Source organism: Emys orbicularis, chromosome 1 (assembly GCF_028017835.1).
Source record: "Emys orbicularis isolate rEmyOrb1 chromosome 1, rEmyOrb1.hap1, whole genome shotgun sequence".
Classification (NCBI taxonomy): domain Eukaryota; kingdom Metazoa; phylum Chordata; order Testudines; family Emydidae; genus Emys; species Emys orbicularis.
Genome location: NC_088683.1, coordinates 341756479 through 341773134, shown reverse-complemented (window position 1 = coordinate 341773134; position 16656 = coordinate 341756479). Strand labels below are relative to the sequence as shown.

The 16656-nt window shown below is 42.1% G+C and overlaps 1 protein-coding gene across 2 annotated transcripts in view; it reads left to right on the top strand.

Annotated features, from left to right (window-relative positions):
- AMOTL1 (angiomotin like 1) overlaps window positions 1-16656 on the top strand; it is a 118762-nt gene that overhangs the window by 37790 nt on the left and 64316 nt on the right. Inside the window, exons 1-2 of one of the 2 annotated variants that reach the window (XM_065417456.1) lie at window positions 7293-7428; window positions 10953-11859. In XM_065417456.1, the coding sequence (XP_065273528.1) occupies window positions 11012-11859 (848 nt within the window). In that variant the 5' untranslated portion in view covers window positions 7293-7428; window positions 10953-11011. Of the gene's footprint in view, window positions 1-7292; window positions 7429-10952; window positions 11860-16656 lie in introns of those variants that run through there. The other variant, XM_065417455.1, reaches the window with a different exon arrangement.

The following is a 16656-nucleotide window of genomic DNA, read 5'->3' as shown; positions in this document are numbered from 1 at the left end:
CAGAGTCCTGCCAGCCTAGCCTGCAGGGCCATGAAAGACTCTCAAAGAGATTCCCTTCATCGCATCGTCATGAGGAGAAGGAAAAGGCGAGAACTTGGGTTTCGTGATACTATTTAGTACTATCAATCAATCAAGTACCAGCCCCGTTGTGCGATATGGACTACGACATCGTACGATATACAAAAATGAAGACATTGCCTGCCCCAAAGCCTTGACTACAACGCCCGGGCGTCAGTGTGAACGAGGTGTTGTGTTACTGCGCTCTGATCGGCCTCCGGAAATGTCCCATAATCCCCTTAAGTCAAGTGGCCACTCTTCTCATTGTTTTGAACTCCTGTAGGAATGCGGAAATGCCCTTTCAAAGCTCCGTTTCTGACAGCCAGCATGCAAGCCGTTACTGTGGAATGCTCTATGTGAGAGAGAGAGAGAGGTGGGGGGGGAGGTCTGCTGCGGTCTGAACTTACAAGACAGCATGCTGACATGCTCTCAGCCCCCCCCAAAACCCACTCTCTCTCCCCCCACATACACACAACACACTCCCTGTCACACTCCACCCCACCCCTCCCATTTTAAAAGCACGTTGCAGCCACTTGCATGCTGGGATAGCTGCCCATAATGCACCATTCCCAATGCCGCTGCAAGTGCTGCAAATGTGGCCACGCCAGTGCGCTTGAAGCTGTCAGTGTGGACAGACTACAGCGCTTTCCCTACTGCGCTCTAGGAAGGCTGGTTTAACTCAAAGCGCTCTACATCTGCAAGTGTAGCCATGCCCTAAGAGTTTGTACATGGGAACAAAGGCTGTGCATGGTGAAGTGACCTTGGGGTGAATTCTGTTAGCCCAGCGCTGAAGATGTTTTGGAACTGTTTTAGGGCCTGTTCCCATTGACATAAATGGAAATTTTGCCATTGTCTTTGTTGGGAGCAGTCCCTTCTCCTCTGGAGAAGAAAACTCAGTTGTTGAAAGTCCTTTAATAGCATCATACATAAAGAGGAAAGAGATCTCTGCCTTGGACTGAAACTGCTTATTAAGCTTAAATACCTTTCAAGTTTTATTTTATTGTCTATGGTCTGTGCTAAGGCCCTCTGCGAAACACAGATCTTTCAGCAACCGTTATCTGTTTTACACGCAAACTGGTGTATGTTTCCTGTGCCAATTAAATCTGACATTTTATTCAAACCTATGGACACTGAACATAAAACACCACTACAGTAACAGAGACAAAGCAGAGAGGGATGATTTCTGCCTGGGCTGGAGTTACTTGGGATTGGGACTGGTGTAACTGAGGTCAGAATCTGGCCCTGCACGTAAACACTTTGGGAGATCATCCTGATTGTCAAACTTTTGTGATTGTTATCACGAGTCTTGTGGTATTGATGCTTCTGGGGACAAGTGATTAGGTGAGAATCTCTGTTTTCATTGAAAAAGGAAGTTGCTAGCCTTCGTGGCTGCAGAGAAAAAGACTCAACAACCAGAAGGCAAGTAAAAAGAACCCCACATTATTTTTATTGTTAAAAAAATCTCATGATTTTAAGACAGTCTCATCATTTTGGAAGCCTGATTCATGATTTTTGAATGTTTGGGGTTGGCAGTACTGGATGGTTTAGTTTGTTTTCCTTGCTTAGATTTTTCTGATGTGCTGCAGTATACAGCTTATAATCATAAAGCAAATCTAGGCTTGTTTTATGCAAAGCTCCCACTGATTAATTCATAGGAAATTTTGTGTGTGTGAGGTAGACAGGGTTAGGCTGCTACCATGTTATTTTGTAGCAGAATGAGATATAATCATGTTAGAAATGAAAATGCTGTTCAATATAGATATATTTGGTCTATATCGGTATCAACACAAATTCCAGAACAATTTACCTTGCTAATCTGACAGTCTTTTTTTGCCTTAAATTCATTCAGTTGAGTAATCTTTCCATGTTGCTCTCTAAATATAGATATTCTGTACAGCAGATCATGCCTACTCTGAGCAATCAGATGGTGAATTCATTAACATTTCATGGAACTCTGCTTTTCTCTCCCCTGGGTACCAAAAAAAAAAAAAAAAAAAAAAGAAGAGTTTGCATATCAATGCCTATGAAGATATTGGGTCAAATTCTGTCCTGAGTTGCACTCATTTAGCCCTACTGAGGGCAGTGGAACTGATTCAGGGAAGAGTCACTAGTAAAACTGAGAGCAGAGTTTGGCTTGTTGAAAGCAAATGTCATTTAAAGTGTGTGGTGTGTGCTATAGAATATTCAGTTATCTTTATCTTACTCTGAGTAATCAGGGTAAATTACTTTGTGTCATCCCTTGGCTGCTTGTCTCTCCTGCAAAGACTCGCCAACATGCTGTACACTGTTGTCATTTATTATTTATTTGATGACAACCATGTGCTACAGACAGATGTGAAGATGAAGGTTCTGATTCTCCACTAGCTTAAACTGGTGTAAGTCAAAAGGACATCCGCTGGTGTCCAGGCTGCATCACTGTGAAACCAGTAGGAGTGGAGAATCAGGTTCGAGATCACTGCTGTAAAGAACTTTTCAGCCTAGAAAGACAATATAGATTGGAAGTATTCAGACACAGGAGGGAGTAATGGAAACTAGATAAGGCAGAGTGAGTGAGGCATGCAGTTTAGCTCATGTTTTAGCAGTTCTCTGACTTTTGGATGGATTTTTTTTTTAAAGTAAAATAAATATTTTTACACATTTAATCAGTAAATGCTCGTCTAGTTGGTAAACACCAGTCTGAGGAGATGACTAATGAGGATAGGCCTCCTTAAAGGAGTGAGTCTTAAGGAGAATGGAGGTATTTTTGGCTGAGGCAAGGAGGGAAGGTTTATTGGGCAGCATGGAAGCATGCTCAGAACTAAGACCAGGAGAAGGACACAAAGGGGAAAGTGAGTCATGCAGTATAAGTAGAGTCTGGGGACAGGAGATGGAGTGGAAAGAGCTAGGAGCAGATGGTAAGCCTAAGCCAGGTTGTGCAGGGCTTAGAAGCAGGAATTTAGTTTGATGCAGATGGTGATGAGAAGCTGGTGGTGATGGAATTTGAACAGAGGCTGGACATGGTCTGAGTAGTGGGCAAAGGGCATGAATTTTGTGGTTGCATTTTGGACTGATTGAAAGGAGGGCTGAGGTGATAATTTAAGAAGCCGGAAAGGAGGAGACTGCAGCAACTGAGGCAAGAGGCAATCAAGGCCTGGACATGGTGGGAGTTGAGAGAAACAGGTGGACTTGGGAGTGGTGATAGAGGAAAAACTGGCAGGATTAATGTCAGTAACAATGTTCATGGTGGAGAAGGAGGAGTCATGGATGTTGCCAAGAATAGCTGGAAGAGACTGGAGCTGACAACAGTAGACTAGTGAAGGGAGTAAAGATGAAGTGAGAAAGAGCTATCAAAAAGGCAGCCAGGGATGCATATTTAGCTGCAGGGGATAATTTAGGTATGGAGAAGTAGATCAGCATGGTGGTGATTTAAGTTGTGTAACTGGATGAGGATTCTCGGGGGAAAGGTGCAGAGGGAGAAAAGGAAAGGCTCATGGACAGATCCCTGAGAGACTCTGACAGAAAGAGTTGGGAACGGGAAGTGGAGCGGCTGAGAGAGACCCTGCAGAATCAAAGATAAGCAGAGAAACAAGAGAAGTCAGGCTCTCTGAATCCTAGAAGGGAGAGAGAGAAAGAGCTTTGAGGAGGATGGGGAAGTGATGGACCATTTCAAAGGCCATAGACCAAGGAGCATCAGGACAGAGAGGAGGCTATGCAATTTGGCCAGGAAGGTTCATTGATGACATTGAAAAGGGCTTTTTCAGTAGAACACAGCAGGCAGATGCTGATTGAACAGGACTGGGGAGGGAGCTAGCGGAGAGGAAGCCTAGGCAGAAGGATTAGACCGTAAATTCAAGGAGTTCAGCAGTGAAGGGAAAGAGGGAGAGGGATAGTTGGATGGAAACTTCTTTGAGACAAGTGTCCACAGTGGTGTGCTTGATGGCAGGGGAAAGGAGTTAGGTGACAGAGAGTGCTTAAGGGTGTGGGAGACGGTGGGAGCAAGGGAACTCATGAATCAGGAGGAATGTAGTCAAGGTAGTAGGTGGAGTAGTGAGCAGAAGAGAGTAGAAGACATGCTTCTAAGTTTTGTTAGCATTATGGCAGCCGTAAGAAATGTAAGCATAGTTATCCTTGATGTGGTTCTGTTCATGCCAGGGTGGATTTGATTTAAATCAAATTGATTAAAATCATGATTTAAATCACTAGTCAGGAAGAATCGATGTAATCATGGTTTTCTACATAGAAGTGCATTCTTGTTGGTTGTTATAACCTTAATACATATTCCTCACAACTCAGAGATAGATGTAGGTTTCATTTTTTAGAAGGTACACACTATACATTTTTAAACAGTGATTTATTTTGAAAACTTTTCAGATTAGTTTTACAGCTATATCAGAAAATGAATGATTGTTTGGTTATTTCATTTACCAAAGGTAATTGAAGCAGATATTTATGAAGTCATTGGGAGTTGAACTATCTCTAATTCAACAGGTTAATCATTAATATTTGGAGGATTTTCTTGCCACGTTGTATTAGGAGGAGAACATCACCAGACAGACATGTAAATTGTTTTATTTAACTAAAACAACGACGTTATGTATTCTGGATTTTTTTCTTCAACAGCAAACATATAATATTTTAACAAAACAAGCACATGTCCCTCACTTCTCACATTTATCTCCAGACTTCTTCTCCTTGTCCAGATCTATTCCGCCCCCAACAATCTTCTATTCATTGAACTTTTTAAAACTTTGCACTTTTAGAGAGAGGTAAAGGATTGACTCTGTGTACACAAATTTGCAGAGGGACAATAGAGTTGAGATCTGTTATTTCTCACCTCTATATATTATTTATTTATTTAAAAACATTTTTGCTGTTAACAAGTATGTTACCTCTGGAGACACAAATCCATAGTTTGAGAACTGCAAAACTAAGCATCTCTGATGGTATCTTCTAGACTGAGCACTGAGTCTCATTGGGTAGATAGAAAGATTAACCTAAATAATCTATACAGAAGCCCCTGGAACCCCATAAGATTGGGTCCCTAATCCATGAACTATTGGAATTCATTTACAAAACTTTTCTTAAACATTACATGAATATTGTCTCATACCATAGAATTAGAATGTATAATCCCTACTCCATGATGAGATATCTTTGAGCTATAATGTATCTTAATTAAAACTATCTTTAGATAGGTTTTTTCCTCAAAAAGCATTTTATCAAAAAAATCCGATTTAAATAAAAAAATATCCGATTTGATTGTTTAAAAAAAATCATTGATTTTTATCCACCTTGGTTCATGCTCTAACTAGATCTTCCTTTTACCATATTAAGAACATCTGTACATATTGAGTCATGTTATCTCTACCTATGTGGTGGTGATGGTACTCTATGAAACAATTATGTTCTGCATTAGATGACTGTTATTCATGGGTTCAGTGAACTTCCATGTAAAAGGCTTCATGGACTTGAGATTGAATTGAATGCTGCCATTCGGATTGTTACAGATATTTGGATTTCTCAACCCTTTCTTTCAATAATACAATCTCCACATTTACTTCCCATTACTATTTTGTGGCTATACCTTGATTTATGCTCTTGCCAAATTTTATAAGCTAAGCAGGGTCAGGCCTGCTCAGTGTTTGGATGGGAGACCTCAAAGGCTAAACTGGTGCAAGAAATGGTATTGATGATTCAGTAGGTGGTACTTGTTCCTCATATCCAATGTACTATCTTGGTGTTGTTGGCCTTGTGCTGTTTGAATGACTGCCTTTCAGATGACATGTAAGACCAAGGTTCAGGCCACTTATGACCATTCAAGATACATATTTCTTAAGAGCCATGGTGTCAGCCTTGGGATTATAGCCAATTTCCAATTTGGGCTCTGTCCAGACTAAGAAAAAAAGTTGCTTTTCTCAATGCCATTAGCTCAATCAGCCTATCTTAACTCAAGGGAGGGATAGCTCAGTGGTTTGAGCATTGGCCTGCTAAACCCAGGGTTGTGAGTTCAGTCCTTGAGGGAGCCACTTGGGGATCTGGGGCAAAATCAGTACTTGGTCCTGCTAGTGAAGGCAGGGGGCTGGACTTGATGACCTTTCAAGGTCCCTTCCAGTTCTAGGAGATGGGATATCTCCATTAATAAAAAAAAGAAAAAAGAAAACTCCATTAAATACCAATATAGACACATTTTAACTGCTTTAGCTTGATTTTAGCAGGTCAAGGTATTGTCTAGGCAAGGCCTTTTAGGAGCTGATACCTCACTCGAGTTGAACATTAATGCTTTATATATCCTGTGAAATCAGAGATTCCCTGGCTGTTTGAGATGACATAAATATTTATTCCTAACTCTAGAGATTAAAATCATGTCAGATTAAAAAGGGGATTGATGCAGTGATGATGGAAATAAATTAGTAATCAAAATAATGTGATCTTATGAGCTTATGTTACATACCCTGTCAGGGCTAGAAATTAATTCTTTATGTCTTTGTGGGCAAGGATTTCCCAGTTTTCCAATGATATAGAGCAATAGTCTAGATTCCTGAGGGTTCACAGCATGGCAGGCCTTCAACAGTCACTGGTCCCTCGGTCTAACAGTGCTTTTGTGGCATTGAACTAGGACTGAATATAGTAAATCCTGAACCTCAGAGCTTTGAAGCTTTCAGTGCTTAGTTTTGAACCTACTGAGCCTCTGACAGCTGGAATTGCCCCCTGTGTTTGGTTCAAAGCACAGCTGTGCTTTCTTTTCATTTATGGTTAGGTTTAAGGCATATTTTTTTCCTGTGGCTTGTATAACTGAGCAGAATAGTTGTGTTTGAAATTATGGTGTAGTATAAACCTTCTTGGTTCGCTAGAAAAAGCAGTGTTGCATTGTATTGAAAATTTGTCCTGTGCAGCCCTTACCTGGGTGACTGACCTTGGATACATTTTCCATAGTAAAGCACCAATCCTACAAGGTGCAGAACACCTCTTGAGAGATTCTGAGTGCCCTCAACTCTCAGTTAAATCAATGGGAGTTGAATATGTTCAGCACCTCACCAGAAAGCACTCAGACCTGGCAGGAATGGGCCCTAAATCTGAAATTATGTGACTAAAAAAAGAGGTATGGATACTCCAGTAGAGCCACTCAGATCATTCAGCAAGATGCAAATCATTATTCCAACATACGGCCAACATGAGTCATGGCAGCAAGACTTTTCACTGACTGGTTTATTGGCATTGACATCCCATTTTTCTTTCTTATAGGCCCCCTATCTGCTTGTTACAACCCCAGTAGCCCTGTCCAGATACTGGAAGACATTGGCTTTCTTTACTAGGACCATCAACTGTTTGCCAGCAGGCTTGATGTTTCCCCGTTAACAGCAGAGACAGTCAGTGGTGCTAAAAATAAAGCTGGTAAGAAAGCAATGACCCTTACACACCTGCCTGTAAAATTAACTCCAGTTCCTTTTTCTGTTATCGACTCCTTGAAGAGAAGTTTAGAGTTTCTTCAGAATGATCTTAAAAACTTAATCATGGGCCAAATCTTGATTCCCATTGAAGTCAAGGGAAATGTTGCCATTTACTTCTGTGGAAGATCTGGTTTTGATCCTGTGTCATTTTTCAACCAGTGCAACATATCATGTTACACTGCAGTACTCAATTGCTCTTCACTGGATAGTTAGACCAAGGTGGATGTCTCCCTGCTTAGGGAATAGGATTGCAAGAATCCTATGAAAAATAAGCACAGATCAGTTCTTTTGGGTCAAGTTTTCAAAAATAGGCAACTACATTTTGTCCCTAAAATATAGAACTTAGGGTGCAAATGGATGACTGGCTAGGCAGGTGCTGTAGAGAGATGGTGTCCCTAGCCTCTATTTGCCAGAAGCTGGGAATGGGTGACAGGGCATGGATCACTTGATGATTACCTGTTCTGTTTATTCCCTCTGGGACACCTGGCATTGGCCACTGTTGGAAGACAGGATACTGGGCTAGATGGACTTTTGGTCTGACTGAATATGGCCGTTCTTATGTTATGTTTTCTGCTTATTTATGATAACTTGCTTTCTTTACTGTGATCTTGTCATTTGCCAGCTCCTATGTGTTTATCTCATCCACATGTTGTGTATTGTCATAACCTAGATTGAGAAATCTTAGGGGAAAGAATATTTTTACAGTGTGTCAGCACGATGGGGCCCTGATCATTGGCAGTGGTTTCTAGATGCTATGGTAATATAAATCAATAGTAATAACAGCTGTAAATGAAAAATAGGCAACTGCAGGTACAGGTTAGGTAAATGCACATGCAGGTATCTAACTGAGCACATAAATGGATGTTTTTGCATCTGCACATTTTGCAGGCTCACCTTACGGGCCTATTTTTTAAAAAATTGGCCCTTCGTTATTTTGCAGATTTAGATGGAATTTATCCCTTTGCAAAGTGTGAAAATGTTTACATTTTAGTGATTTTTTTACATTTGTGTTCTCTGCACTCAAGCCCTGATCCAGCAAAGCACTTAAGCAGGTGTGTAACTTTTAGCAGGTTAAGTAGTCCCATTGTCTTCAACTAAATGGACATCATGTGATCAAAGCACTTCCTGGCAGTGATTAGACCAGTGGTTTCAAACTCAAATGACCACGAGGGCCACATGAGGACTAGTACATTGGCCGAGGGCCGCATTACTGACACCTCCCCCGCCACCCTTGGCCCCGCCCCCACTCCACTCCTTCCATGAGGCCCTGCCTCCATTCCAACCCCTTCCCTGAAATCCGCACCCCAACTCTGCCCCCTTCCTGCCCCCAGGGAGGGCAGCAGGGGTGTGGGGTGTGGGGCTCAGGGCAGGAAGTTGGGGTGTGGAGTGCAGGAGGGGTGTGGGGTACAGCAGGGGGTTGGGCTGCAGGAGGGGCGGGCTCCGGCCCGACATGCACCGGGGGCAGGACAGGCCGCCTGCCTGCCTGTCCCCGCACTGCTCCGGGAAGTGGCCGGAACCTGGGGGAGGAGGGGCACAGGGGTCTGTGTCTTGCTGTTGCTTCAGGCACCACCCCCAGCAGCTCCCATTGGCCGGGAACGGGGAACTGTGGCCAATGGGAGCTGCTGGGGGCACTGCCTGAAGCAAGAGCAACACACAGAGCCCTGTGCCCCCTCTTCCCCACGTTCCGGCCGCTTCCTGGAGCAGCAGGGGGCAGGGCAGGCAGGGAGCCTGCCCTTCCCCCGGTGCGCATGGGGCTGGAGCCGCTCTAGGTAAACGCTGGGGGAGGGCGGGGGGGGCCGCGAGGAGGTCGCGGGTCGCAGAAAACAACCCCGTGGGCCGCATGCGGCCCCCGGTCTGCGTGTTTGAGACCCCTGGATTAGACCCTGCATAGGCAGATAATGTCCTCTGAAGGAACTTTGCAGAGTGTGTGACATGACTGTAGTGCAACCGCATGGTATCCACTCTCCCCTGGAAACCCTACCAATCATCTTTAAGTCTTTGCCACAAAAATGTTAATAGAAGTGACCTATTTTCATAGTGGAGAGCTGAGGGTTTTTCTTTTCTATCTGGCATCCAATTTGTATGTAAGTGATCACACAGTGTGAGCAATAACAGATGAAACCTCAGGGAGGTACCAAACCTCGAGAGAACATTTGTTTTTTAATTACTTTCAAATGAATTTTTTTTAAATACTTCTAAAAAACTGCTATGAGAACTGAGAACAGAAGGCTTCAGAAATAACATTTCCAAGAGTGACCTCAAAAAATGAACAAAGAATGGTGCTTCCTCGTTGCCTAACAATTTGTAATGATTATATCCAATTCCTGAGGACTTGATTCTAATCTCGTTTACACCCGTGTCTCTAAGGAGTAACTTCATTGGTCTCGATAGAGTTACACCCCTGTGGAACTGGTGCATGGTAAGTGAGGGGGAAGCAAGTCCTAGTGAGATTGTGTAGATAGAATTATTGCTTTGTTACAGTCTAGGAAATTCAGGGAAGACCCCAGCTACGTATTTCACTTTTTGCAATTCATTAGCTGCAAATTGTTTCCAGTAGAAAACTAGGTGAGTGGGTTCAAGTGTTGGAAAAGTGGATTGGAATCAATTCAGACAATAGTCAGTATTTTGTAGTTACTCACAATCTGTGCAACCTTATTGAAGTCAATGAGTTTCACAGCATGCAAATTAATGTGGTATTTGGCCCCACTCAATACAGTACTTGGAGATTTGTGACTTTTCCTTAGCTCCTGTCCTCCTGTGACTCAGGATATTGCACTATCCTTTTTATTTTCTGTGTCATTTATGGAATATATTTTATCTAATCGGCCTAGCTGTGATATTTCTAAGGTGCCTGACTCCTGGGAATAGAACAGCCAAGGTACTGTATAAGCAGATCTGATTTACGTAGCAGTCAGGGCTGGCTCCAGGGTTTTGGCCACCCCAAGCAGCCAAAAAAAAAAAAAAAAGCCGCGATCGCGATCTGCGGCGGCAATTCGGCGGAAGGTCCTTAGCTCCGAGCGGGAGTGAGGGACCGTCCGCCGAATTGCCGCCGAATAGCTGGACCTGCCGCCCCTCTCCGGATTGGCTGCCCCAAGCACCTGCTTGCCAAGCTGGTGCCTGGAGCCGGCACTGGTAGCAGTGCATCTGTCACCCTATCATCTTGTTAGAACTGACATGTCAAAATTACTGTTAATCATGTAGAGATAGCATTGTTAGAAATAAATCAAATTACTGGACTAAGATAGTAGATTCATGGCCAGATTCTGCTCTTAATTACTCTTGTACAACCTCATTATTTTTAATAGCATTTCAGAGTTTTCCCAAGGTTATACTGCATTGTTTGGTAAGGAGGAGAGGAAGCAGGGCACTATAGTGTAAAAGGATTAGAGGATTTCTCAGCAGTTGCCAGCCTTAAATAATGGTGTCATCAGAAAACATAATCCTGACTTTCTTCTGTTCTATGTTTAGTTGAGGACCCTCTTTGCAACTTCTACCCTTCAAACTTCCTTGGGATCTCAGAGGTGGAAATGAGAGGTTCAGAGGATGTTGCAGCTGGAACAGTATTACGGCGATTGATCCAGGAGCAGCTGAGGTATGGCAATCCAAATGAGAACATGAATCTGCTGGCAATTCAGCACCAGGCCACAGGGAGCGCAGGACCATCCAACAGCACTACAAGCACACTTTCTTCCACAGAAAACCTCACACAAGAAGACCCACAAATGCTCCAGCAGTCAGCACGCCAGGAACCTCAGGGGCAAGAACATCAGGTGGACAATACTGTGATGGAGAAACAGTCCAGGGCCACACAGCCTCATCAGAACAATGAAGAACTACCAACTTATGAGGAGGCGAAGGCCCAGTCCCAGTTTTTTAGGGGCCAGCAGCCAGGTGCTGTTGGCCCAAGTTTTTACATTGCTGGAGTGTCCAGTCAGAAATCGAGAACGGAAGGGAGACCAACTGTGAATCGGGCCAACAGTGGGCAGGCTCATAAAGATGAAGCACTTAAAGAACTTAAGCAGGGTCATGTCCGATCTCTAAGCGAGAGGATAATGCAGCTGTCCTTGGAGAGAAATGGTGCTAAGCAACACCCTCCTACCTCAGGGAGTAACAAAGGCTTCAAAACTGGAGGACCCCCACCCACTCAGCCTTCTGGCAAAGGAATGGATCCCAGAGGTCCCCCGCCCGAGTACCCCTACAAAGCCAAGCAGGTGGTGTCACCAGTCAGCAAGACTCAGGAACACGGGTTGTTTTATAATGACCAGCACTCGGGGATGATGCAGATTCTCAAACCCTCCTACCCTGCTCCGCTGCCAGCAAGAACGGAAGGAGCAGTTGTCAGATACCAGCCTCCCCCAGAATATGGTGTGACAAGGTAATTCTAGCTCCTGGCCTTTGACGTCCTTGCTTTTGTAAATACTCTTTGGCTTTGAACTTTTTTTAAAATTGACGTTGTTGATGCTTTTAAGCAAACAGGCCTACTCTCTTAACCGGCTTCTTAGCTTTGAGGGTGAACTCCATCGGCTCCATAACGCTAGAAAACTGAGTGGGTTAATCTGTGGGCATTTTTTCCCATTAAACAACTTGAACTAAGGAATCAAATTGCACCAGACTTTCCCACAGACTTAGAAATATGCTGTGTAGGTCATAAATAACTCTCTTCTGAAGGGATAAGTGAAAGTACAGTTGTACAAGCCCTGATCCTGTGCCCATTGACATCAATGGAATAACTCCAGTTGGCTTGTGTAGGTTCTGGTCCTATATAAACAAATATGGGTCTGATTCCCATTACACTAGGGCTATTTTATACCACTAGCAGTGCAAAAGAGCCTTAAAATGGATGTAAATATAATTTACTCCCATTTCAAGGCCCTTTACACTGGAAGAATGGTGTAAAGTGGCCTTAGTGTAAATGGGAATCAGGCCCCATGATTATAACACTGATGATACAGTGGACTATATTCTGCTCTCAGTTACAGCGGCATAAATCTGGATTAACTCCACTGAAGTCAATGGAGTTACTCTGGATTTGCACTGCTGTAACTGAGAGCAGAATTGGGTTCAATATTCTGATCATCTCTGAGCTCTAAAGTTCTTCAAAAACTAATATTGTATTTAGAAGTTCTTCAGTATCTTAATTCCTATTAATTTCACTTTATGCATAAACCTAAAAGTATCTGAATATATTTATACAATTGAATTATAGTAGAAAAAACATCAATTAGGTATGCAATTCTTCATCATTAATCTAATACCAAGCTGTACAGATGTTCCCATTTTAATGTAGGTTATTTGAAGCAACAAAGCTATAGGTCACCACCATAGGTAGTTAGAGGTGCCATAAACTTTCTAACACTTATGGTTCAGCTTCTAAATTAAAGGACACAGTGCTACCTTTGTAAAACCCTATTTGTCAATTGTTTGTAGTTCACAAGTAAGAAAAAAAAATGCTTTGGGCTGAGATTTGGCTTAAAATTTTTTAGTCCAGGAGTATTAAAAAAAAATGAAATAGTGTGTTGGTTCTTTTTAAATGAGAATGTGAACCCCTCCCCAAAAAACATAAAGCCAAACTCTGCGAGGTAATGAGTTACCTGCTTATTTCAGGCTGTCCTCATTGGGTGTGAATTTCACTCAGAGGGTGAAATGCTGTCTTGTGCAAAGGGCCCTGTGTGTCTCTTAAGTTCCACTTAAATCCTCACAAGTGGGCTTATGTGGTGCATAGTCCCTTGTGCTGACCTTCTGCACAGGGGTGAGTTTCCCTCAAAGTGCATAAAAAGTCATCTTAAAATGTTACCTTCTGTGGACTGACTCCTGAGAGTTAGTGGAAACCAGTTAAGCATCACAGCTCCTACTGAATTCTCATGCTCCTGTCTGAAGGTGGAGCTTGGCCTTGAGTATGCCTTAAACAATGAGGCTTCCACCATTCCTTGGGGAATTATCCCATAGCACTTAGGACATTTTTCCTGATATGTATAACCTCTGTTTCACCCCATGATTCTTAGCAATTTCTCCTTGGTCTCCCCAAACAACATCTCTCCATCCTCCTTGGATCTGGAGGACTTTAAAAATCCACATATTTGATGATGTGTTAATATTTTCCATATTAAAAGTGGTCTAATTAGATATTTATTGACCCATAAATCCTTGAAGCTCCTTTGACTTTAACTCCCAATGCAGAGTTCCTCCTCTTTCCTCAGCGTTGGCCCATGGTAAAGCTGGAGTATGGTCTGAATTCCCAGGCCCAGCTCTGCATTTCTGATCATATTTTTTTTTTTGAAAGCATAAATCAGAACATGAAGATTTCATTATTGTGAGTGTCTGAAATACTATAGGTAACTTGTTTGTTTGCAAAATGAGGGCTGGTAAAGATGACGGCTCATTCCAATAGTACAATGGTTGTACAAATTGATTAAATAAAATCTGATCCTGCCAGGTGGGGATGCTCAGGATCAGGACCTTGCCGCTTTATTTGCAAGCACGAGCCTGCACTGGTGGCCTGCCGGTCTTCCCTTACGCATGTTTAGACTTGGGAACTTTATTTGAATTCCACCAGCTAAACATTTGTTTTGAATACCAGCATTAGCTATCCGGAGTTTGTGTAATTTTTCAGCTGAAAATTATGCTTATAAGAGCCAAGTGAAAATCCCTGTTTATGATAAGAAACAGCTATATGAGAATGGGAAATGCAAGATAATGGGGTCACGTTCAGGTTATATTCTCAGGAAGTGTAACAGGATTCCAGCTGTGATTCATTATGTTAACAAACACTGCAGACACCAAATGGATTAATCTCCACATAAAAGGGTGATGGCTTGATTTTTATAGCTCATGAAAAATGCTGATTCAATAACCAAGGAGCTTGTTCTGCTGAGTCTCTTTAAATATTCTTTGGGTAAGGCCCTGTGTACTAAGCAGCAGAGCTTACTCCAGTGTATGTGACAGAGCTTCATTGAGTTCTGTGTCAAAGTGGGAATGATACAGTGTGGTTAATTGATTGTGAAATTGTTTGGGCCCAGTTTGTGAACTCCTTATTGCTTACCGGTGAGCAGGTACTCTTACATGTCGTCCCACTGATTTCAGTGAGACTGCTCATTTAGGTAACATAAGAATCGCCATACTGGGTCAGACCAATGGTCCATCTAGACCAGTCTTCCAACAGTAGCGAATGCCACATACTTCAGAGGGAATGAATAGAACAGGGCAATTATCAATGATCCATCGTCCCCTGTCGTCCAGTCCCAGCATCTGGCAGTCAGAGACTTAGGGACACCTAGAGGCTGGGGTTTTATACCTGACCATCTTGGCTAATAGCTATTCATGGACCTATCCTCATTAACTTATATAATTCTTTTTTGAACCCAGTTATACTTTTGGCCTTCACAACATCCCTTGCTAACAAGTTCCACTGGTTGATGGTGCGTTTTGTGAAGAAATACTTCTTTATGTTTGTTTTAAACCTGCTGTCTATTAATTTCATTGGGTGACCTCTGGTTCTTGTATTATGTGAAGGGGTAAATAAATAACACTTCTCTATTCACTTTCTCCATACGATTCATTTTATAGACCTCTATCATATCACCTCTTAGTCATCTCTTTTCTAAGATGAACAGTCCCAGTCTTTTTAACCTTACCTCATATGAAAGCTGTTCCATACCCCTGATCATTAATTGTAGCCCTTTTTTGTACCTTTTCCAATTCTAATATATTTTTTTTAAGATGGGGAAACCAGAACTACACACAATATTCAAGGGGTGAGCATATCATCGATATATACAGTGGAATTATGATATTTTCTGTCTTATCTGTCCTTTTTCCAATGGTTCCTAACATTCTGTTAGCTTTTTGACTGCCGCTGCACATTGAGCAGATGTTTTCTGGTTCCATCTATATGATATCTGAGCTTTTCTGGGGTTTATTTTCTGTATGTATATTCCTACTGGCAATGTTTAAGCAGTCACCATCTCTGTCACTGGTAGACAATTGCTCAGGAACAGTTTGAACTACTTTATACTTGTATCTGGATTTGTTACAGTTTATTTGCTTTTACACATATGTGTATGTCATTCTTTCTGGTACTTCTGATACAGCTCCTCTTTGAAATGACAATTTATGGTCTGTTTGGCAACAGGAGAAACGTTCAAAATGAGGATTCAGCCTTTGGCTAATGTGGCACTGATTTGGTAAATGTCACTCTGACTTTGGGCCATTTTATCTTCCATGTCTTTTGCTACAGTCTTCACTGACACAGTGATATCCCACAGCTCAGGATTATGTAAGATCAGAGTCTGTCAGAAAATGGCTGGCACGTCTAACCACACACCAAATAGTTCCTCGAACCATCATTCAGATTTGTTCCAAATTGGCCTGGCTTCTTCAGTTGTGCCATATGCACACTTGTGAGCTTGGCAGGCTGCTGATTCCACTTATGAATCTGGAAATGTTCTGCCAGGATAAAAAGTTTCAGTGACAAATGCCTTTGTAAAGTGGCTGCAATCTTTCTATAGCTCATCTCTGTCAGCTTCTCTGTCACTGTGAATGTATGAAATGCTATGTGCATAGGTTTTACTTCCCACAGGTCTCAGAAGGGAATGCTCCGTTTTTGTTATGCTGCACCATAAGCATCAACAAACTGCTGTAGTCTTTCAATGCATGATTATCAGTCCTCACAGGATTCATCATAGGGAATCATATTAGCCCACAATGATCTTGATTAAAATAAAGCATCAGACAATTGCGTCTCACCCCAATTTGTTCATTGTTTAGAGAGTGTTGGTGTAGATTAATTATCTAGACAGCCCATCCATGTCACTAATTTGTGGCATCAGAAGATGCAGTGGAGGACAATCATGAACAAACTAGATTAACAGCTAAAAATAAAAAATACAGAAAAGCATCCTCTAACTTATTACATCTAAACTAGGGCTGTCGATTAATCGCAGTTAACTCACGCGATTAATTCAAAAAAATTAATCACGAATAAAAAATTTAATCACGATTAATCGGAGTTTTAATCGCACAATGTTAAACAATAGAATACCAATTGAAATTTATTAAATATTTCCATGATAAATAGTTTTCACTACAGTACTTGTATGAGGTGAATTGAAAAATACTATTTCTTTTGTTTTCATTTTACAGTGAAAATTTTGTAATAAAAATAATAGTATAACGT